Consider the following 24,748-nt stretch of genomic DNA (forward strand, 5'->3'; position numbering starts at 1 on the left):
TGCAGCCTCAGCTGACCAATGATGAGCCCCTGAATTCCCCTGCCTTTTCCATCCCAGAGCCAGGGTTATCTGAGAGATCTAAACCTGAGCCCTGTGCTTTCGTGACCGACTTTACCAAATCAAACCACCTCTGTAGCCCCAGATAGCCCTGAAAGAACTCTCTTGGAACTGGGCTGGGGGATTTTGTTTACTGTCACGTTTTCCTCCTTGGTCCTCAGGGGTACAAGTGCTGTTCTGTAGATTCTTCGCCTCCCTCTTTATTTTGCTAGATAGAGTTCTGAGGAAGGGCTGTCTCAGATATCTGACTTATTTTTGCTTTCTTAATATTATTGACAGTTTTAGGCATCTCTGTGTTTTCTGTAAGTTCTGGTGTCCCCAGATTTCTGGCTGATTGACTTTGGTGATGATTTCTTTTCGTTTATTTTGCTGGGAAGGAAGTGGGGTTCTGTTTTGGTTTGGATGAGTGGCTTTCTGTGCTAAGTGTCACATGCTGCTCAGCGGTGCTGTGCAGTCAGGTGCCGAGTGACGGTGACGCTGTCTTCCCTTTCAGGTGTGGCTGCCTATGTTGGCTGGCAGAGCTCCTCCATCCTCAAGCCCCTGCTCCAGCAAGGCCTCAGCGATGCTGAAGAGTTCGTCATTGTGAAAGCGCTCAATGCCCTGACCTGCATGTGCCAGTTAGGGCTGCTGCAGAAACCCCATGTCTACGAGTTCGCCAGTGACATTGGTAAGCTTCTGGTTTTGAGACTTAGCATGGGAGGTTTGGATACGGGAATAACGTCATATGATTTCATTCTGGTAAGAGTTAGAATGTGCACAAAAGAAAACGTACAGTATTTGTCTTTTTGTGTGTGTGTTAGCCCACTTGTTATTATTTTTTCTCAGCTTTTTCCACTTACCTGAAAATTTTATATTTTAATTTTTTTAACAGCTGACTAATATTCCATTGTGTAAATATACATTTCCATTATCCATTCTTCAGTGGACAGACCTCTAGGCTGTTTCCACTTTCTGGCTGTTATAAATAGCAGCAATGACCATGGCTTAGCAAGTGCTCCTGTAGTTGTGTGTGTAGATCCTTTGGGGATATGGCCAAGAGTGGGCTAGCTGGCTCTGGAGATAGGTTGATTCCCATAGCAGCTGAACCAGCTTGCACTCCCGGCAGCCATGACTGACTGCTCCCCTTCCCTCATCCTCGCCAGTCGTTTGTTGTTGTTGATCTTGGCCGTTTTAATTGAGGTAAGATAAAATCTCAGCATAGTTCTATTTCTGTTTCCCTGATGGCTAAGGATGCTGAGCGTGTCTTTGTGTTTCTCAGCCACGTGTGTTTTATCTTTTGAGAACTCTGTTTAGTTCTGTTCTCAGTTTTAATTGGATTATTTGTCCTCTTGATGGTCAGTGTTTTAGTTCCTTATATATTCTAGATACTTGTCTTAGTCAGGGTTTCTATTCCTGCACAAACATCATGACCAAGAAGCAAGTTGGGGAGGAAAGGGTTTATTCAGCTTACACTTCCATACTGCTGTTCATCACCAAAGGAAGTCAGGACTGGAACTCAAGCAGGTCAGAAAGCAGGAGCTGATGTAGAGGCCATGGAGGGATGTTCTTTACTGGCTTGCCTTCCCTGGCTTGCTCAGCCTGCTCTCTTATAGAACCTAAGACTACCAGCCCAGAGATGGTCCCACCCACAGGGGGCCTTTTCCCCCTTGATCACTAATTGAGAAAATGCCTTACAGTTGGATCTCATGGAGGCATCTCCTCAACTGAAGCTCCTTTCTCTATAACTCCAGATGTGTCAAGTTGACACAAAACTAGCCAGTACAATTGACCCCTTGTCAACTTGACACACAAACACATCACTAGTAAGCCTCAACCCTTACATTCTTACTCATCCCCAAGATCTAAATAACTTTAAAAGTCCCACAGTCTTTACATATTCTTAAAATTTCACTCTCTTTAAAATATCCATCTCTTTTAAAATTCAAAGTCTTTTTACAATTAAAAGTCTCTTAACTGTGGGCTCCACTAAAACAGTTTCTTCCTTCAAGAGGGAAATTATCAGGGCACAGTCACAATCAAAAGCAAAAATCAATCTCCAACTGTCCAATGTCTGGGATCCAACTCACGATCTTCTGGGCTCCTCCAAGGGCTTGGGTCACTTCTCCAGCCATGCCCTTTGTAGCACACGAGTTGTCCTCTAGGCTCCAGATGCCTGTACTCCACTGCTGCTGCTGCTCTTGGTGGTCATCTCATGGTACTGGCATCTCCAAAATACTGTGTGACCCCTTCAGTCCTGGGCCTTCAATTGCAGCTGAGGCTGCACCTTCACCAATGGCCTTCTATGGCCTTTCACAGTGCCGAGCCTTAGCCGCTCTTCGCGACCACTTCATGCCTTCAAAACCAGCACCACCTGGGTGACCCTTACATATTACCAAGTCCCGCTGAAGCAGGAGTACAACCTTGGCTATCTCTGAAACACAGCCTCTTTGTGCTTTCAGAAAACACTTCCCAGAAGATGTCACCTCAACGATGCTGGTCTCTTCTTAATCACTGCTAATTTCTTAGCTCCAGCTAACCAGCATCAATAGTCCCAGTAATGCAGTTTTTGCTTTAGTAGTTCTGGTATCTTGTTAATCACAGCTGATTCTTCAGCCCCAGCTAACCAGAACTACAAAATCTTCACAATCAAAACAGCAATGGCCCTGAAAAGAGTCTTTAATTTTCCCTCTGAAATTTCACAAACCAGACCTCCATCTTCTGCACTGTTCTCAACATTATCTTCCAAGCTCCTACACAACATCTGACAGAGCTCTTAACAATGAATGGATCTTCAAGCCCAAAGTTCCAAAGTCCTTCCACAGTCCTCCCCAAAACATGGTCAGGTTGTCACAGGAATACCCCACTCCCAGTACCAATTTGTCTTAGTCAGGGTTTCTATTTCTGCACAAACATCATGACCAAGAAGCAAGTTGGGGAGGAAAGGGTTTATTCAGCTTACACTTCCATACTGCTGTTCATCACCAAAGGAAGTCAGGACTGGAACTCAAGCAGGTCAGAAAGCAGGAGCTGATGTAGAGGCCATGGAGGGATGTTCTTTACTGGCTTGCTTCCCCTGGCTTGCTCAGCCTGCTCTCTTATAGAACCTAAGACTACCAGCCCAGAGATGGTCCCACCCACAGGGGGCCTTTTCCCCCTTGATCACTAATTGAGAAAATGCCTTCCGGTTGGATCTCATGGAGGCATCTCCTCAACTGAAGCTCCTTTCTCTGTGATAACTCCAGATGTGTCAAGTTGACACAAAACTAGCCAGTACACTTGCCAACACTTGCCTTCTGTCAGATGAATAATTGGTGGTGATAATTTCTACCTACCTTATGCCTACAGTGTGTGTGCCCTGAACACAGCAGAGTATGTGTGCCCTTAACCAGGCTGTTGGTGTCATTGTTGTCTTTGCACTGCTTTCTTGTTTATTCAGCTTCTCTGATTTTTACTGTAAGCTTTAACCCACCCTTATAAAGTAAGTGCTTAATAGGACACAGTAATGTTATCCAGTCCCTTGCACCCTTCTTACTCTTTTGCATCTTATTTTGTGATTTGATGATATTATATTTTTTAAGTGCTATGCTTTGATTCTTTAAAGCCCCAGAAATTTAATTTTCATCTACACAAAAAACCCTACACTTTAATTTCTCCTCTCGTGTTTTATGTTGTTATATGATTTATGTACTTTATATATTGTTTATCCTTAAGTAGATTATTAGCACTGAAGTTCCAGGCTGGCTTTGAACTCATGACCTCTTGCTTTGGCTTCAGTTCCCCCAGTGCCAGTATGCCAGGCATAAGCTGTCACACCGTTTTAGTATGGTGATTCCAAGACTGGAACAGCTATGGTGGTCTTGGGGGAGACTGTCATGATTTCCCTGGTTTTAAGAGCTCTGTTATTCCCGCTTAGATTATTCTTCATACTCTGCTTGCCTCATGCTTGTCTCCAGAGAATTGGGACATATTAGAGAGAAAAGATTGACTGCTACATTTTCTAAGAACTGTTCTCAACTCAGGCTTGAGTATTTGATGTACTCTGTCAGCTAATTGCTGCTATAATGACACAGTGTGTCAATCAACCACAGAGCCGCAGGAAACTCTGCCATGCACCTGTGGGCTGTGTGGGTGGCTCTGTGTGAGGCTGCGCGTCTCCTTTGTCTTTTGAACATGACCCATCTGTCTCATTGTGGGACCATGGTTGTCATGGCTGAGGCTGTCCCAGCTGTTCTCATGGGGTGACAGAGGCACAGGAGAGCAAGCCTGGCCATGCGACACATTCTCCTTGGTATTACATTTGATCACATCCATTGACTGTAAAGTAAGGGCTGTGAGAGGCATGTACCTCAGGTGCATAGGACACAGACGTGGGAAGCTCAGAATCAGCAATTCATCATGTGCAGCACCCATCCCCCGCCATGCCATGGCAGCACTGTGGGCTTTCTAGGGGTTCTCAGGCCTTTGCCGGCTCCTACTGTTCTTGGTTGTTGAGGTGTTGGGGTTGAACTCTGGGGCCCTGGGCATGTTAGATAGCACCCTACCACTGGACTCCATCTTTCCTTCTTTGGGTCAAAGGGAAGATGGACAGAGCTGTGGATGCTTTGTGAAATCATCAAAACCTTCATGGGTAATGAAATGATGGTCTGAGAACTTTGAAGAGAGATGTTATTATTTTACTTACTTTGTGTGTGAGTGTACATGTGCTTGTGTGCATGTGTGCATGCCTGTGTGCATACATATGTGTATGAGCACATGCCGCTGCATGCTTGTGGAGGTAGGAGGACCACTCTGTGGTTGGTTCTCTCTTCACTTTGCATGGCTCTCTCAGGTGGTCAGGCTTGGACCCAGGAGCCAATGCGGCTCAACCATCGTGGCGGCCTTGAAGAGAGGGACTTTGAACGTGTCTTTCTCTTTCCTTTTCATATAAGCACCGCGAGGATCTGGTGACAGTTATGTCTTTCTTCCCATGGACCTCTGATAAACAACCCTGAGTATCTTTGCATTCTTAGACCTCATGTTACTGCTGTGTTTTAAAAGTTTGAATTTTCTTCTAAATCAAATTAGTAAGACCTTGGTTAGTTGAAGTAAGCGATTTAGATTCAGTGCGTGAAAGAATTAAAAGGAATGAAGAGACTCAGTTTTCAGGGGTATCCTTCTGTTTTGAAGAGTGGACACGATGTGTTTACTTTTCCATTTTTTCATTCACGATGACCTGCAAACTTCTGAGTTATGTGCTAGACCTGACCAGATGCTGCACTTAAAGAATGTCAGACGGATCCCGTTGTTTTCTCAATGCTGTGGCGAGGAGAACAAACAACTCCCAGTGTCTCTCTGCCTCTTGTGTGGTAGCTGCTGCCCTGAATGTACGCAGTAAAGTGAAGCCATAATCCCTTAATGAGTGCTGCTGGGATGTTTATGTCTCTGTCCAGTCGTTTTAAATTCAGTGCTAAGCCAGACAGTGGTGGTGCACGCCTTTAATCCCTGCACTTGGGAGGAGAGGCAGGTGGATTTCTGAGTTCGAGGCCAGCCTGGTCTACAAAATGAGTTCCAGGACAGCCAGGGCTACACAGAGAAACCCTGTCTCGAAAAAAAACAAAAGGAAAAAAAAAAAAAGAATTGTAAATTCAGTGCTAAGATGACTATGTGCTAACACTCAGCTCTGAAAAACAGGAATGTAGAAATTTCCAACAGAAGTTTGGTTTTATGGAATGGCTGGTAAGTGTAATAAGGGAGTGTTAGAACTGTTCTGTTGAGTTCTGTGTCAGGCCAATATGTGCAGGAACCTTCTGGTACCACGGAGGCTTGGTCTTTATCACGCTATGGCAGTGTAAGGATTTGTGTGACTCCTGTTTGATCTGTTTCCTTTCCTTCCCTTTAGCTCCCTTCCTGTGTCACCCTAATCTGTGGATACGCTATGGCGCTGTGGGATTTATCACGGTGGTAGCTCATCAGATCAGTACTGCTGATGTCTACTGCAAGCTCATGCCGTATCTTGACCCGTATATTACACAGCCAGTGATACAGGTACACGTGTTCCAGCTTATGCCCAGTCCTTTCCCAGTATATCTCTGGAGTCCTGTATATTAAAAGAGCCTTAACATAAAAATACCTTTAAATTGGTCTGTGACATTTTTATACACCTTTCAAGCAATTAATGTTAATAAGCTGATTACCCTAGTAAGAGAGACACTGTCAGGAGACTTTATGTCACACTGTGCAGTATGCAGAAAGTCAGACTTCAGTTCCTTTGTGTAATCTTATACTATATCTGTTTTTATTTTTATTCATTTTTTAAGCTTTATTAATCTTAAAATTTTATGTATATGGGTGTTGTACAAGACCACATAGTGCCCAGGGAGGTCAAAAGAGGGTGCTAGGTCCCTTAGAACTGGAGTTGCAGTCAGTTGTGAACCTCCTTGTAAGTGCTGGGAATCGAACCCTGGTCCTCTGGAAGACCATCCAGCGCTCGCTTAACCCTCAGCCATCTCCCCAGCTCCTTGACCAGTTATTTATTTAGCTTATTAAACATAGTGTTGGTCATTGGTTTATATTTTTCAAGGCCGGGATCAAGAATTGAAGGGCTAATTAGTCACGTTTTTTAAGTCTTACCCTTCTTTATTTTAAAATCTGGACTTTTAAAGTTTTAATTTTGTGTTTATGTGTGTGTCCCTGTATGGGTTTGCACAGAGTGCAGTGCTCTCAGGGGACAGAATGGTCTTGGGTCCCCTGGAGCTAGAGTCACACGTGGCTGCGAGCACCCAGCATGGGTGCGAGGAACCCAACTCTGTCCTTTAGATCTGGGTGTGGTGGTACCCACTTACAGTGTCAGTTCCCAAGAGACTGAGGCAGGAGGATTGTGAGTTCATGCCCAGCCTGGGCTACGTAAAGAATCCAACATCATTGTGAATTATATAGTGAGATCCTGTCTAACAAAGCCAGGGACTAGGATATATCTCAGTGGTAGAGCATGTGCCTGCCTACATGTTCAAGCCACTGGCTTCTATCTCCAGCACTGGAAGGAAGACCAAGAGTTCTTTTGGTGACTGCTGGTAATATCCATCCTTTTTATTATGTGTGCATCGGCCAGAGAGTGCTTCTAGAGCCACTAAAAGAAGGAAGTTTTGAACTCTGAGGAAGGGTGTGGGTCTGTTGGGGAAACATGAAAACTGAAGGCAGCAAGTCCTGTGCGGTGCTTGCTAAGATGCCTGGCCAGAGCCTGTGTCTTAGGCCTGTGTCTTAGACCTACCGGCGGCTTGTAGGGCTGAGAAGTATTCCGACCCCTGCAGATCCAGGGGAGGCTGCTCTGACTTTCCAAAGCCTTTGCCTTTGGGTATTAATTATTAGCCTTCCTGTAGGGTGGACAGAGATAGGTACTTTACTGGTAATTCTGAAAAACAGGAAATACATAAGCCCTTTAAAATTGGCTTGTGGCCAGTTTTTTTCTCCTAAGAAACCATTATTTTCTTAGAAAATAAGTACTTTTGTTAACTTTCCCCAGGTTGTGCTTGCTGGGTTTGGAAGTAATTGTCGGAAGTATGCACTGTCGTCTTGACAGTTGTTTTTCCTTTTCTGATGTAGATTGAGAGGAAACTGGTCCTGCTTAGTGTGCTAAAGGAGCCGGTGAGCCGCTCCATATTTGACTATGCTCTGAGGTCGAAAGACATTGCCAGCTTGTTCAGACATCTCCACATGCGCCAGAAGAAGCGAAATGGCTCTCTTCTCGACTGCCCTCCGCCTGAGGACCCCATCATAGCACAACTTCTGAAGAAGCTGCTCTCACAGGTGTGTGCCTTCCTCAAGCCTCACGTGTCAACACGTTTGATGGCGAGTTGATGTAGCTATTTAGATGTTAAAAATGTTTTTGATTGGGTTATAATGTGACAAACAAAAAGAAATCTGTCAGTATGTTACGTATTCTCAGTGTCATCGAAGCAAAGGTAATAGGATTAATCTGAACACTAGTTAGGCTAAGGAGGCATGGAGGCTATCAGCCTGCTTTTGGGATTGCTGGGAGAATAGAAAGAGCCTTGGATTTAAGTACTGTTTTTGGCTTAGTTCTGTACTTCTCCAAAATACAATGAAGTTCAGCCAGAAGAAAGATTTCAGAACACAGACACATCTCAGTCCAGTTCATACTTCCTACTGTGTGCAAACAGCTGCAGTGTCTTGGGTTGGTTGAGTAAGCCCGCAGTTTACTGTTGTGTTTAAGTCTGAATTTGGATCAATTAACAAATCGTGTAAAAACCAGAAAGTAACCCCTTTACTTTATCTGGCATTGGTAGGGCCTCTTTTAAAAGACTAAATTTAGATTCATCTTCCTGTTTTATATGGGATGTGTGGGGCCTAGAATCAAAACTGGAATAAAAATGCTTCTAAATGAAGATGGATTGCTGGTCTCCATGAGCGTAGGAAGCCTGAGGAAGGCTCAGACGACCATCGTTAGCGCTGCCAGTGAATGCTCACCAGCCATGTCTCGCCTGAGAAAGGTACTCAGTTTTAGTGATTATTATTTTTTTAAAGACAGGGTCTCACCGTGTAGCTGGGCTGGCTTGAACTCACTATGTAGACCAGGATGGTCTCAAACTCCTAGAGCTCTCCCCCTGCTGTGGTTAAAGGCGTGTGCCACCGTCACACACAGCAGACAGAAGTTAGTGAGGTGTAAGTGTTTTCGTCTATTTTACTTGACCTTGAGTATTCACTGATGATGTTGCTGGGTTGAACTGGGATGCACCCTCCGTTTCTCTTAGCCTTTCTGCTCCCTTCTGATTCCTCAAGTGTCTCCATGGCTGTCACTCCCTCAATATCAGCTGCCATTATCCATCTCATGATAAAATCACTCAACTCTCTGACTTTGATGCCTCTGAAAGGCAGTGCTTGGTACAGTTATCCTTTTTATTACATTTGTCTGAGTGGAAACAAGAGGGACAAATTAGCCTATGTTAAGTTGTTGCTGTTGATAGCATTAGGAGGCTCCCAAGAGGGAGGAGACTTAGACTCCGTTCCAGGGACACTTGTCGCCAGCAGAAGTGAGAGCAGGCCAGCATCTGAGTGCTAGTACAAAGCACAAGCCACTAGCTTCCATTTTGTAAAAATAAACATGAATAGTTGTAGTCACCTGGTGCCATGGAGAATTGAGTGTACCTGGATGGAGAGCTGAGGATGAAATAAGATAAGGGGGCTAGAAATAATGAGCCAAGACAAAGTTCTGATCAAGGCTCAAAGTTTAATGTTCAGCTCTGAATATATAGGGAAAAACCCAAGGACCCATTCTTTGTTCTGGCTGGATTCTGTGGGGAAAACAAGGTCAGCGGGCATTCTGCTTCTGCAGGAAGCTGTGGATGTGGCAAGGCAGGAGAATTCCCCCTAGGTGGGCTCAGTCTACTAGGTCAGCAGAAGACGAACTGTAGCAAACAGTTAAGGTCTGGTTAGCCCATTCAAGGCTGGGGAAAGGACACATACAGTCTGCTGCAGTTTCCTGTGCTCTCTGTGTTCTGTGACTGTCCTTAAAGCTAGTCTGAGCATCTTACATTACCTGTGCGTTACAGGCAGAGACAGATGCAGTGTAGCTGCCAGTGCTCTCCGGGTGCAGTACGTTTTAAAGCCTGGCATTTTAACCTACGCCCATTACTGCCCTGCTGCCACACCCCTGCTCAGATTACAAAGCCAGAAGACCAAGATGACAAGCCTGTTTGAGTTTGATAGACACATGAAGAAGCCCATGTGTAGCAACTCTCAGGACACATGTACTCGTTTTCATTGGTTTTGGCCCTTACTGCATCATTTGCAAAGGCTTGGATCTGGGGGAGACTTTGGAGGTAGACTTTAAGTTCTCATTCCTAAGAAGAAAGAGCTGTAGCCTTCCTCAGTGAAAGCTCTGAACACCTCTATCTTGGGGCTCTGCCCTTCTTTGCACAGCTCTGTACTTGAGGTGTGTTACTCATAGAGTGGGCTTCTCTAGGACAGCCTGGTGCTGCTGCAGGGCACACATTCTGGGGCTGAGACAGCAGGCTTGAGCACGCCTTTGAACAGCAGTCATGTGGGACTTGTTCAGCAGGATACACCATCAGGAGGTGACACGGGCAGGAATGTTCTAGTTAGAGCTCCTCTCTAGGAGCTCTGCTCCACGTCCATTCAATCAGGGGCTGTACAGGACACAGGCTGGTTCATTCCACGCCTTCCTTAAAACAACCAAACAGAAAAACCATACAACTTAAACCTTTGACTGCATGCAAGTGCAGGTACAAGTGCAACATTGACCCAGCAGATAAGATGCATAATAAAACACAAGTTTTTCTACCGTCGCCCAGTTGGCAGCCATCTCGCCTTTCTTGGTTCCTTGTGAATTTGATGTTGGTGCTGAATTCCTTTACACAACATTGGGCTTGGTCTGTTGTATTGGAGTCGGTTTCATCCTTCCAGTGTGCCTTTCAAGCTTTGTAAGGACAGGTCCAGAGCACACTCCATACAGCCCGCTTAGCCCCACCAACACGAGGCTCTGTGGATGCTGCAGATGATGACCTCTGTTTCTCAAGGTCTTTCCCTCCCCTTTGGCAGGTAGAAGCACAGGCTGTTGTGGTGATTATTTGGTCTGCTGCTTTGCTGCTGTTCTTTTCCTCGCCTGGATGCATATATAGTTTAATTTTCAGCCAAAGACTTGAGGACATCCCCTCCCCCAACCCCCACCCTTCTTCTCCAAAGTGCTGGGTGCGTGGCTTTCTCCAGTCCTCGCCCCTTTTGCAGTAACGTTTGTAGCATTCATAAGCTCAGATCCTGAGTTTGTGCTGAGTTCCTTTTCCATGGCCGTGGCCTGGAAACTTTCCAGAAACGATTCTGATTCTGGAGAGCTGCAAGAGCAGGACTGGTCTCCGCCTTAGGGATTGAAGTCTGCTGCATGTTGAGTGCTGGGCGAGTAATTTTACTCTATCCTGCCGTCCACAGAAGCAGTGGCGTGCTGAGTGCAGGGCAGTGGATGCTATTACTTCATCAGCCAGAACCCTGCTAAGTGCGCCATGAGCACTGCTTTGTAACTTAGCCTTGGTTCAGACTGCATAGAGCCTGTAGGAGAGAACTGACCATGTTATGTCCGCTGCTCCCTAGGTGTGGTGTGTGTTCCCGTCTTATGGTTGTCTTTAACTGACCTCAGGGATGTCTTGTGGGCTGTGCTGCACAGCTTTTTCTCCTGTTTATAATGAATATTTTGAGTGTTTGGTTAGTTCGTTTTTTTGAATCAGGATGTCTTTGTAGCCCAGTAGATTGAATTTATAGTCTTTGGCCTTGAGTGCTGGGATTACAGGGTGAACCCCCATGTCTAGCCTGGGTGTTTGATTTTTAAATTTTGTCTATTATTTTTTATTTATGTGTGTGTTTCTGTTTGTTAATGATTGTATGTTTATGTGTGTGCAGGTGCTGTGGAGGCCAAAAGAGAGCACTAGGTTCCCTGGAACTGAAGTTAGAACACCACAAAAGTTGTGAGCTACCAGACGTGGGTGCTGGGAACTAAGCTTGGGTCCTCCTAAGAGCAGCAAGTGCTCTTCACAGCTGAGCCAGCTCTTATAATTGCTATATTAAAATTTTCTTTTCTTTGTATAGCAGATAGGGAATTTTCAGTCTGGACATTATAAAACTTCATAAAGGGCTAGAATGATGGCTCAGCAGTAATGGTTACCTATTGCTTTCTCAGAGGACTTGGATTCGATTCCCAGTTCCCACATGGGAGCTTAGAACCATTTGCAACTCTGGTTCCAAGAGATGTCCTCTTCTGCCTTGCATGGACATCAGGCATGCATGTGTTGCACATGCATTCAATATGCAGGCAAAACACTCACAAAAAAAAAATCTAAAAACTATTGTTTTTAAAATAACTTGACAAACGTCTTCATTCCAATAGTTTTCTGGGGTGTTTGTTTTGATTTTCTGTATTTCCCAGGTGAATAATGCGTGAAGTAGTTGTTAAACAGCAGACGTCTCACATGTTTTTATCGCATTTTTCTTGCCTTATTGGAGTCATAGAACCTATGATACAGTATGGTCAACAGAATTGGCGGTGTAAAGCGAATATGAAGAAAATACCCATGCAGAGTACTCCGGAAGAGCCGCCGGCCACCCTCTCCTCTTCCTGCATAGCCTTCTCATTTTTCAGTTTAAGTTGGAGTTGAACCTTCATCTGTCAGTCATCCTGCGACCTGTTGTTTCTTTCTTTGAAATCAACCCAAAATACCTGGTTTAATTTGATTTTAGGGGATGACTGAAGAAGAGGAAGATAAACTTCTGGCACTGAAGGACTTCATGATGAAATCAAATCGAGCCAAAGCTAATGCGGTAGACCAGAGCCACCTCCACGACAGCAGCCAGAAAGGTGTAATCGACTTGGCCGCCTTAGGCATCACTGGGAGACAAGTGGATCTTGTTAAAACCAAACAAGAACCAGACGAGAAGCGTGGTGAGTGCATCAGTGTGTGCATCTTGCTGCTATTAGCTGTTTTATACGGCTGGCTTTCAGTTAATTAATAGTAAATTCCCTTCCCACTTCCCCACTGAAATGCAGTGACTCCGCTCCTTAGTAGGTGGACACGGGAGAGGAAGAGTAGGGTAATGGGGCCACAGTTGAGAGCCCAGGGCACCTGCCTAGATCACAGCTCTGTGCCTAGTGAAGGCCAGTTCCCCAGCTCTCCACCTGTACAACCTTGCGCCTCTTGAGGAAGGGGTGAATCAAGTGCTGTCTTCTAATCCCTAAGCTGCTGACTCAAGTCCAGCCTGTGTAAAAGCAGACACAAGTTTCTAGATTATTAGTAAGTAATGCCCAATGAATTTAAGATAATGAAATACAAAAGAGTAGAGGCCAAAGAATCCTTAGTTATTTGGCAGCTAGATATCTGGAACTATCAGCTCGGGTACCACTGACATAGATTGTGTGAGGCTCATAAGATCCTGTGCACACTCTTTAATGCTGCTATAGTTCACTGTGGAGTGTATGCCTTTAAGATTCTCCCTGTTCCCATATCATATTTGAGGGTAGCAAATGAATTTTATTGAAGTAAGCTTTAGGATAAAGTATTTGCAACTTAATTACTAATGGCTTACAAACAAAGCTCCCATAAAGATCAGTAAGACAAAAAAACAAGCATCCCACAGGAAAAAGGGAGAAGGATTTAAGCATGGAGTTGGTAGGCAAAGTACTTATAAACTAAATGTAAGTAATTAAGTAAGTGCAAATGAAAACCGCCATTTCCTACCTGGATGAGCATAGATGGACAGTTCCGAGTGTCGGCACAGATGTAGGTGACTAAGCATTTCTATATGCTGAGGTTATAAGTTGAGCAGGCCTAGATCTTTATACCTGTATACAGGCATACCCGTATCTTCATACATGTGTACAGACACATAGAGCTGAATAAAATGGAGCTGCAAAGGAACACACAGAAGTAGGGTCCATTGTGTTCCGTTGTTAATAGAGAATAAACCATGTTGGTTTTACCTTCAGATTAACTTTCCCAAATATGTTTTCATAGCTAGGAAACATATGAAACAAGACTCCAATGTAAATGAAGAGTGGAAAAGCATGTTTGGGTCATTGGAGCCACCGAATATCCCACAGGCCCTGCCTAAAACCAGTGACCATGAGGTCGTTCAGCCTGGGAAGCCACCTCGCTCTGAGTCCTCTGCTGGTATCTGTGTCCCTTTGTCAACGTCTCCACAGGTACTGACTGTCATGCGGGCAGTCGTCATCCTCACGTCTGAGTTTTACTCTGCTGTTTTGTATGTAAAAGACTGTGTGCTATAGAGAAATCAAAATGGCTTCTGACTGGCTTATATTTTATAGCCAGGAGAAACCCAGTTACTTAAGTACTGAGAAGGTCACTCATCTGAGACACTGCCAACAAAGCAAACTGAAGCTGGGTTAAAGACCAAAACTAAGATCATACCTAGACTAGAGAACATTTTAAAACTTTTAAAATATTTTTATTCTTCCTTTAATGTAACAAAAAAGCAAAAATATTTGGGGGTGAATTTCCAAATTGTCTGTGCATGTTAAATATAATGGCTTGGATGTATTTGAAGTGAGTTTGTAATTTAAGACAGCTGTACCCCCACCAGTAATATTTAATTAAAAGATATTGACTTAGATCAGTTGAAATCCTACTTATTCTTTTAGCCTGCATTACTAGTATTTTTTAAAGGATGAGAAGTTGTATAATGGACAGATACAACATGGGAACATTTCCTTAAACCTACCTTGCTCTGACACAGAGACTGTCCTGTCTCAGGTTTCAGAAGCAGCACACATCCCGAGTAAGAAGCCTGTGATTCCGGTTGTGAGTAGCACGGTCCTGCCGTCCACTTACCAGATCCGGATCACCACGTGCAAGACTGAACTTCAGCAGCTCATACAGCAGAAGCGGGAGCAGTGCAACGCGGAGCGCATAGCCAAGCAGATGATGGAGAATGCCGAGTGGGAGAGCAAGCCACCTCCACCTGGTGAGGGCCGTGTTCCTGTCCCTTTGCCAGGAGTCCAGGCCCAAGTCAGATGAAGCATCCCTAATCCAAAAATCCAAAAACCCTCAGTGTAAAAGTTTAGGAGTTTTAGCATTTGTGATGACAGGCTTCGGTTAGGGAGGCATGTGAAAATCTCTGACACCCAAACCTCTGTGCTGACAGGAGCCTTGGGAAGGGCTCTTCAGCCTGCACTAGGCAGCGTGGACTTTAATAGACAGGGAGTGAGAGCAGCTCGGCTGTGAAGCCCAGAGCAAGAAGCAGTAGATAGAATCCTGCAGTCATTGTTTGTGGACCTTTGGTCTTAGCTTTGATTGCCACTTAATCCCATGCAGGCCAGTCACTTAATTGAGCCTCTCTGTGCTTCCTGTTTCCTGGCTGTTGCCAGGAAACTCTCATGGTGCTCTCCTTGAACATCTAGGAGATGTTGGCTTCTGGGGGTAAACCCCTGCTTTTAATTGTAGAGTTTGCTCTCTGGTTAATATTACTTAAGAAAAGGTAGGACATTCAGAAAACATGGAGACTTTTGGAAATAAGAATAACTGACAACACCAGCATTTAGCTAATTATGGACAGTTAAGAGTTTGATGCAATGATCTGGAGAGATGGCTCAGCAGTTAAAAGCACCCACGTGGTGGCTCACAACTATTCGTAACTTCAGTTTCAGCAGCTCCAACTTCTCTCTGACCTCCCTGGGCACCAGGCATGTGTTTGGTGTACAGACATGCAGCTAAAACACACATGCACGTTAAAACAAAACAAAACGAAACACCAAAACTAAAAGAATTCGGTAAAATAGTTCCTGTATTCGGTGGGGATGGCAAGGAAGTGGAGTGATTGTTGGTTTGGAGTGTGGTCCCCTTGTTCTAGCAGCTGCTTGTTGTACAGTGCGCCAGAGCTGCTCTTTGATTCTCTGTGTGTAGATTTTTAAAAAATTAATGAGTTTTAATATTTAAGCTGTAATAATATAAACGTATCTTTAACACTCTGAGAACTGCATGGTGTATTTACATTTAGTCTTTGCAAAGATCACAGGAATTCCCATGAGCTTTGATGTGGACTCGGCAAGTACTGGTTGAAGCCGCTTGAAGGTTTAAAGATTTAGAAAATATTTTGAAGTGCTCAGCAGAGCGTAGTCAGATGCTTCTATCGGAATGAGTCTCCTGGAATGTTCCAGCTATTTCTGTGATGGAAGCTAATGCCACTTACCTGCCAGATCTGCTTGAAAACATAACAAGATGACTGCACACAATCTTGTTTTATGATCCTCTCTTTATAGGTACATTTTATACATAAATGGAGTTACACATTTTATTCAGTAAGCACAGAAGTGCACAGTGACTGCTCAATTCTCGTTTTTTTCTTCTCTCCACACTTGAACAGTTGTATAAGATACTCAGCCAATCTGTAAAGCATGCAGACCTCATGGTACCTCAGACTGAGTGTATCCTTCTTAGCAGTTAGGTTCAGCCTGGGTTCCCACTTGGGTGACTTTGCAATCCAATGGGAAATGAGTTTTTAATGTTGAGTAAGTCACATTTGGCAGGAATCTAAATTTCATTTTTGCCCCTTGGTAAGCAGTTATTCTGAAGCGACATTGAACCCCTCGGATACAGTGGTAACCCCCACAGTAGGTCTGATCTTCAGCAGAGCTTCTTGGTTTATTTTAAAATCAAGTAATAGTAAATGTATAAAACGTTAAACTTCATTTACACAAGCTGAGTCTAACTGTTGAAGCTGGTTATACGCAGGGGCCTGTGCTGGGCACAGAAGGCATTCACTGCAGGATGAAACATGAGTTTTCGTCCCATAATGTGTATACACGAGAAAATATGCATAATAAAATACGGAGAATGATAGATGCCATTTAAAATGTACTAGGAAGTCTGTGTACATTCTGAGGCTGTAACTCCTCATTCTAGCGTGTTTGTACTGTAGAAGAAGTGAGTGCAGACAAAGAAGAAATTAGCATCTGGGTGTTTTGCTTCTTTGTTTTGTTTTGTTTTGTTTTGGTACAGGGTCTCTCTAAGTAGCCCCGGCTTCTCTGGAACTTGCTCTAAAGACCAGGCTGGCCTTTTCTGCCTCTTGAGTGCTGGGACGAAAGGCATGTGCCACCATGCCCAGCTGACATCTGGGTGGTCATGTGGCCTGGGGCAGTGTGGGACCCACACATGTTATTTATGTACATAGCTACCCACTTGAGTGAAGTGATCTGTCCCCATGGTATAGCTGAGAAGTTGAAAGCTCTGTGAAGTTCATCCATTGCCTGGGTCTCTAATGTCTCAGGCTGGGGTTTTGCAACTTTCTTGCTTAGAAAGTGGCCTTCAAGCTGTTTGTCTAAGCTAGGATGGTCACACCCCATGCCTCTATATCATCAGTCAAGGTTTTTCTGAGGAATAAGTGACTGTCTCTCAGACACTGAAAAGGGCCCAGAGGTAGAGTCTTTGAAGCTGTTTGAGCAGTACTTAATTGCTACCCTGGTATCTTAGTCAGTACTATGTCATGGTCCAGTAGACCCCTCTGGATGGGCTAGCCTGGGGACTGTTGATTAGTTCTTATGAGTGCCCTGAAGTTAGTAGTTGAGGATTGTAGCTAGAGGGTGATGCGATATTGTATCTCTCAGCCACAGTTTAAAATCCTTTTGCTTTTTCTCAGGGTGGCGTCCTAAAGGGCTGCTAGTTGCACATCTTCATGAGCACAAATCTGCTGTGAATCGCATCAGAGTCTCTGATGAACACTTACTTTTTGCAACATGTTCAAATGATGGCACAGTGAAGATCTGGAACAGTCAGAAGATGGAGGGGAAGACCACCACAACGCGGTAAGGTGGTAACGGGCCAGCCAATCCAGCGACGTCAGCAGTGCTTGCAGACTGCTTTCTCTGTATCAGAGCTGCTTAGGGCTGTGCGGACCAGAGGCTGGCCATCTGGGGGGACGTGAGACAGCAGAAGCTGTAAATGAGTGAAGTATTGAGACAATCCTGTTAGATGGCAGGGGCTGGGGAGCATGGGTGGGGGCTGGACTTGTCAGTAAACTGTCCATAAGACACGCCTTACAGAGAAACATGGATTCAAAGAATGAATTGCAAGAAGGGAGAAAGAGCCACATGGGAATGTTGAATGTTCTCGGCAGAGTCCTGGGGCGAGTGGGGTGGGGTGGGGTGGAGACCTGACAGAAAGTTTTGTGTAACCTGAGCAGAACAAGCAAGCAGGAGAGAAGTGGAAGGGTCCAGTTTTGTAGCCTTTTAGGGCTCTTGTGAGGACTTGGACTTTGAGAGAGAGGGGGGTCTTTGGAAGGTTGTGACAGAGGAGAGCTGAGATCTCGGATGCCATAGGAATGGCTCTGGCTGAGTTGACGACAGGGTGAAGGTGGTAAGGCAACAGAGTGGGAATGCCCGTCACTGTGATTGCAGGGATTGGGCGTGGTACCGGCTAGGGTGGCAGCAGCGTGGACAGTGTGAGTGACCAAATTGTGGGTGTGTGTTGATAGCTGAGTAGGTGTGACACGAGTTTTCAATTAGCAATAGTTGCGCCTCGGATAAGCCTCATTGGCTGTGATACTGCGCAAAGCTGGGTGTGACACGAGTGACAATACCATGGGCCAGCCGGCTGCATCGGGGCAGCAGGACTCCATTGCTCTGGAACCTTGTCATTTGTGACCAGTGTCCTTGAGAGTCTGCGTGCCCAGAATGTGAATGTGATAAGCATGGTTGTTACGAGGTTTGGGTGAAGTCATATGCCTGTTCCTCCCTGGTTTGAGGTTTTCTTCCTCCTCTGTCTGCCCCGGTCTCTGTCACTCATGCCTAAGTCTTCCATCTTCCCTTTGCTCTCTGCCTAATTGGTTCTTCAGGAAGACCTACTATAAATCAGAGTGAATCTCATCTACATTGAAAAGGTGTAGGCAATGCTCTGCTGCTCTTCTTGTTATCAGTTCATTGAGCATGATTAACTAAAGTGAGATCAAATCAAATACCCGTGGCTCTAAAGTAACATCATAAACGTCTGCTTTGGATTTACCAGCCCAGTAGGATGGGGGTTAGCTGTGTATCTGCTTAAAGGGCTCTGTGCTTTCACATTATACCTGTTTCTGTGTTCATTCTCTCTTGGCATTGCATTAAGTAGAATATAAATGAAAAGCCAGTAGAAGAAACATAGGTGTATGTAGCAATTTTATTTTATTTTTTTACTTTTTGTTTTGTATAGATTTTTTTTTTTTAAACCAACATTTTGTAGGAATTTCAAACCTCCAAGAAAGTTGTTTGATCCTAACAATACTTACCCTGGACTTATAACACAGCACATTAAAATACTTCATGACAGTAGTTGACCAGCGGGAAGAGAGAAGATTATAATATTAAACTAGAGTTTTATGTGTTTAAATTAATTTAGCGTTATTTAATTTTAAAAAAGGTATTAACTATATTTCTCTGTAACTTCTTAATAGCTTAGAAACTTTAAGTAAAATTCAAAAACAAGGAAATTAAAATGCTATTCTAAAAAATTATTGACTACAAAAGAAGGCAGCAGTGGAAAGTACCCAGTTAAGGCCAGGAATAAATGGAAACATGTCAGACATAGGTTGTCCCTATCAGCAACCACGGGGGCTGATCAGGAGGCAAAAGGAAGGAAGGAAGGAAGGAAGAAAGAAAGAGAGAAAGAGAGAAAGAGAGAAAGAGAGAGACAGTCGGGGTCACTTCCTGCTACTCAGAAAGAGACGTATTAAATTCAAAGGCAGGAATGAGTGGAAAGGATCTGAAAGACCAACCTCACAGCCCAGGGAGTGGTAAGGAAGAGGAGCTCAGAGGAACTCTCCTGGGAACAGACAGTTTCCCATAAAAGCTCAATCCATCGGGAAGGCAGGACAGTTATAAACACCAGCACCTAACAAAATACGTGAAGCAAAAATTGACAGCTTAACCGCAATGGCAGGAGACTCTAAGATCCCATTTTCAGTGTGGATAGAACCAGTAATATAAGAACAGCACAGAAATAGAGGCCATAAACAGTCACTGAGAAGCCATCTTAGCTGACAGAGAGCAACACTAGAATGCAGGTTTTTTGACATGTACATGGAATATTTTCCAGACTACACCATGCATTAGCTCATAAAAGAAGCATCAATAAATGTAAAAACACTGAAGTGTATAAAGTATATCTTCCAACTGTAGTGGAAAGAAATCAGGTATTGGCAGCAGAGAGGGAGCTGAGACTCCCAGGGATGTGGGGATGAAGCACCGTGTGGCTGACAGCTAGCAGTTCAAAGGAAAGACCTTGAGCCTAATGAAAATGAAAACACAGTGTCCTGACAGGTGCGGGCAGGGCCACAGGCGTGTTAGGACATGTCTACCTATAGGTGTTAATCTGTATAGATCTGAGACCAGCAGTTCAGCTCTAATAAATAGCAAGAGGAGACTCGACCTAACCCAGAGGAAGAGGAAGGAAAAGACTAAAGAGGAAATAGGCGAGATAGTGGGAACACAGGAATGAACATGAGATAGTGGGAACACAGGAATGAACGTGAGATAGTGGGAACACAGGAATGAACGTGAGATAGTGGGAACACAGGAATGAACGTGAGATAGTGGGAACCCGGGAATGAACGTGAAAACAGGAAGCTGTTTCTGTGAAGAGGAGCGAAGCTGGAAACATGTTATGAGAGCAACGTTTGTTTTAAATGAAAACAGACTAATTACCCAAAGCAGAATTTTGAAAGGGGATATTATTGTCAAAAATAAAAAAGACTACTGTAAATCGTTATGTGCCAAAAAATAGAACAGAATGGGCAACTTTGTAGCAAGACACAGCTGCTGAAAGTGATTGAAGAAGAAATAGACGCCTAAACAACATAGATTGAGAGAGTCAGTCAGTGAATCTCACAGAGAAAGACCCTGCTGAAGGCTTCATGGTGAACTCCACTCAACATTTAAAGAATTATAATCATCTTTCAAAAGGGCTTCCAAGAAATAAGGAGGCACTTCTGAACTCAGTCCGAGAGCAGGTGTTACCTTGACGTTATAGTCATGTTAATCTCCTGGGACTTACAAAGACTTGTGTCATCATCAGTATAGATGTGAAAATCCTCATAAACTCACTAAATTGACTGTAGTCTGAAAAGTATTACACACAAGAGCAAGTGCAGATCCTCCAGGGGTGCAGGGCTAGTTCAGCATACAGCATAGAGGGTAGAAGCTGCACAGTCTCTGCAAAGTCTGGGGATGCATCTGACGACGTCCACTGGTTAATGGTTAAAACCAACTCAGTAAATGAGTAATGGAGAGATAAGGCCATCTCCACAAGCCACGCTGACACTTACTGGTGGAGATTGCAGGCATTCTAAGTGAGGAGTGAAGGAGGAATGGGCATGTTTGCTGGTTCTATTGAGCAATGTACTGGAGGGTCTAGCCGGGGTATTTAGGCAACATGTGTGCTTGCGCATGTAATATATATACAAATAGGAAAAAGTAAAACTTTCTGTTAGTAGTCAGCACGATCTAGTATAAGAAAAAACTTTAAATGGTGAGGTAAAATAGAAGATCTTTATACAAAGATCAGTTGCATTTTTTTACACTAGCAATGAGTAGACTAAATGTACTTTGTAGCTATTAATGTACATTTAAGCTATTAGTAGGAAGAATCGAGCCAGAGAGGAGTGATAGGTTAGAATATCAAATGTTGTATTTTTGTTTACAAGGATGTATACATATGTACAAGTGATGTGAGGAGTAAGGCAGAGGTTAAGTGGACAGAGGCGGGCGCCCTTTCCATCAGGTGCTCAGAGCGCACACAGCAGGTGAGGAAGGATGAGGGATGGCTTGAGAGTTAGCATGTGTGTGGGACTGAATATTGTGATGGAAGTCTGCCAGTGTGGATGGTTCTGTGGGCCTCTCCTCTGATCCTCTTGAGGTAAGGTACTCTCTGTGGATGCGGAACCAAGGCACAGGTCATGACAGAGGTCGCACAGGTAACAGAAATTTGCTTCTGAAGTCAGAGCTTTCTCAGAACTGACGGATATGGGATTAAGGTGTTTGTTGCACTCGTTGGAGAACTGATTGGTTCAGGACTTGGGGGCAGGCAGCTCAGGCTCTGTAATAGGACAGAAGTGCTTGAAGATGGACATTTGAAAAAAGGAGGTTTGTATGCCAACTCTTAGAGATCCTGGGGATGAAATGGGCCTCAGTAATAACTTTGTTAATAACTGTAGGGTAGCAGCATTGACTGTGGCTGTTTCAGAAATGGTCCCGTATTTCTTTCATTCAGGTCTATTCTCACGTACAGCCGAATTGGAGGACGAGTCAAGACACTAACGTTTTGCCAAGGCTCCCACTACTTGGCCATAGCATCTGATAATGGTGCTGTCCAGCTTCTTGGAATTGAGGCGTCTAAGTTACCCAAGTCTCCTAAAATTCACCCTCTACAAAGCAGGTACCATCTGCCATCTTTTTCACTCTACATATAGTGCACTGTGCGCTAGCTTCCCCCTCCCGCACTGTAGTGTGGTGTGGGCCATCTGGAGCACTGTTGTACGATCCCTCTTGTAAGCCCTGAAGTGCAGGAAACTGCTTCTGACCCAGAACACTCAGATGTGCTTAGCTTTAGAGGGCAGAGCCTTTGCATATTAATTCCTGCAGTTTGTTAGAGTGCACAGGGGCAGCCCTGGACCCCATCACCTTAGTCTGGAATCTTCCTGAGTGACACAGCTGTGAGCTAGATTGTCTGCCTACCAGAGCACAGCCAGCGTTCATCAGTCAAGAAACCCATGTCCCAGTGTTTGGCCCTAAAATATCTATTTGGTAATATATTTGAGATGAAGATTTGCTTATCATTCTACAATAAAATGTTGACTGGTTTTGTTTATGAATAAATTAATAGTTATTTAAAGATTAACCATAATGTAAAATAAGTTAAGTAAGCACTGCCATCCACCCCAGCCAATGTTATGCCTAAAGATTGCAGAGACAAATAACTACTGTGTGTTAATAACTCTTTTTGCTTAAAAAAGTGTGGGGTTTGTAGAGGTCAGGGGACAACTTTCAGGAGTCAGTTCTTCCTTCTCCCGTAGGTTCTGGAGAACAAACTTGGGGTGTCAGGCTTGGGTGGCAACTCCTCTTACCCACTGAGTCATCTTGCCAGTCTTACATTGTGTTCTCTGAGAATCTATACTCTACTGGGAGATAAAGAGATGTTAACAGACAGTGTGAGTGCAGTATGGTCCTGTTCCATTTTACCTGGAAGGCATGAGCCAAGTTGCAATGGACAAAGACTGGAGAGATGGCTGATCTGGTAAACTACTTGCCTTGCAGACTCAAGGGGAACTGAGTTCAGATCTCTAGAACACAAATAAAAGTGCATGCCTGTGATCCTAGCACTGAGAGATGGAGGCGGGGCAAGAGGATCCCTGGACACTTGTAGGCTGCTAGCCTGCCTGTGTACTGAACACAGTTCCAGGCCAGCGAGAGACCCTGTCTCAAACAGAATGTGGAAGGTGCCTGAGAACAAACACCCAAGGTTGTCTTCTGACCTGTAGGTGCACACTCTGTATACAAATGCTTACACACGAGTGTGTGCACGCGTGCACACACACACGCACACACACACACACACATATGTTCAGGGAGGATAACTAAAGGCAAGTGAGTCTGTTAAAGCAGGATGGTTGAGAAGTGCATGCTGGGAAGTGATAGTGCACCACCCAGAAAAACCAGACCGGACGTAAAGGCGGTAAAAGGTAAAAGGCGGCCTCGAGGCCCTTATGTAGCTTAGGGTAAGGAGGAGAATCTGCTGGGGCACCTAGGAGATTTTTGTTGTTTTGCTTTGCTTTTGCATTTTAAAAAATGTGTGTATTTTCAACATAGTCAGCATTATATTTGAGTGGCTTTAGCCCAGGACATTTTACTGATGGCTTTTAACAACGAATAGCCACCAGTTTCCTTGAGCTTGTTTCAGCAGAGGATGTCTGTTTATACTTTTGAGTGTTTAAATTATTGGTGGAGTGTACTGTGTGACGATTGTGCCCTCGGGTCACACGATGGACAGGAAGAGAAGGCACACTCTGCATTGCTGTCTCAGCTGACAACAATTTCACTGTATATGCTATTCTTTAAGCAATCTTTTATTTCCTAGGTTGGGAGACCTTGCTAGAATGTTTAGATTTTACTATGCCCGACTGTAGTGTGTTCCAAAGAAACCTGGCCTTAAGTTACTCATTGTTTGTAGCATTCAGCCATGTTAACTGTGATCATGCTTCATAAGCATTAGATCTGGCCTGGAGAATGGCTCAGCAGTTAATTACAGAGGACCAGGATCAGTCCCCAGCATGCATGTCAGGTTAGCCAGAACTGCCTGTGCCTCCAATTCCAGGAGATCTGATGACCTCACTGACTTCTGAGACCACTGCACTCACATACATAAAACCACACATACAAATACACACACACTTTCAGATACATACACACAATTGTAAAAATAATAACTTAAAATATTTTGATATTTTTAAAATCACCCTTCTGTTTGGAAGTTTGAAACAGGTCTGCAAATTATAGCCTACAATATAGTCAGAAAGTAAGAATGCTTTTTGCATTTTTAAGAATGAAGAATATGGCAGCAGAGGTGTATATAACTCAAGACTAAAATACGTTACCAGGTGACTTTAAAGTCATGTCCTTTTTTCTCTCCCTCCCTTTCCTCTCACCTCGTCATGGTTTGAGGCACTCAGATCAAGTTTTCATGTGTGTTAGACAAGGGCCAGCTGCTGAGTCACGCCCTCAGCCTAGGCCAGTCTTTGTAGTTGTACAAGTGCCCAGGCTGAACAAACAACAAACACCCAGTGTGGCACAGCTAGGCCATGGAGTAGAACCCAGCAATATGAGTTGTGAATGCGAATTATTAGCTCATGGCATGAGCATTGACAAATCTGAAGCAGGGTTTGCTGATGAAACATGTCAGACTCAGAAGCCATCTGTCACTTTATTCCAACCATATGACATACCAGAAAGGAACAGAATTGGCCTTTGCCACTGGTGAAGCCAGATAGAGTTAGATCACTAACAGGCTGCATGGGCTATTTTGGAGGATGCCAGACATTTGTGTGCAGTTTTGTGAAGGAAGATGCATAGCTAGCTATATATCTGTAATAATCCTTGGATTTCATACAATGCTAATTTTACTAGTATTGCAACAAGGCTGATTTCTTAGTTTTGATAAATATTATAGTTGTATAAGATGGC

At 44.2% G+C, this 24,748-nt stretch overlaps 1 protein-coding gene across 3 annotated transcripts in view; it reads left to right on the forward strand.

Annotated features, from left to right (window-relative positions):
- Pik3r4 (phosphoinositide-3-kinase regulatory subunit 4) overlaps positions 1-24,748 on the forward strand; it is a 50,140-nt gene that overhangs the window by 15,229 nt on the left and 10,163 nt on the right. For all 3 annotated transcript variants that reach the window (XM_085827967.1, XM_021172057.2, XM_085827968.1), the window contains exons 7-14: positions 551-724; positions 5,915-6,060; positions 7,615-7,818; positions 12,274-12,475; positions 13,545-13,732; positions 14,301-14,511; positions 17,182-17,347; positions 21,783-21,947. In XM_085827967.1, coding sequence (XP_085684093.1) covers positions 551-724; positions 5,915-6,060; positions 7,615-7,818; positions 12,274-12,475; positions 13,545-13,732; positions 14,301-14,511; positions 17,182-17,347; positions 21,783-21,947 — 1,456 coding nt within the window. The remainder of the gene's footprint in view (positions 1-550; positions 725-5,914; positions 6,061-7,614; positions 7,819-12,273; positions 12,476-13,544; positions 13,733-14,300; positions 14,512-17,181; positions 17,348-21,782; positions 21,948-24,748) is intronic.

This window comes from Mus caroli, unplaced genomic scaffold, assembly GCF_978045245.1.
Source record: "Mus caroli unplaced genomic scaffold, Mus_caroli_1 scaffold_11, whole genome shotgun sequence".
NCBI lineage: Eukaryota > Metazoa > Chordata > Mammalia > Rodentia > Muridae > Mus > Mus caroli.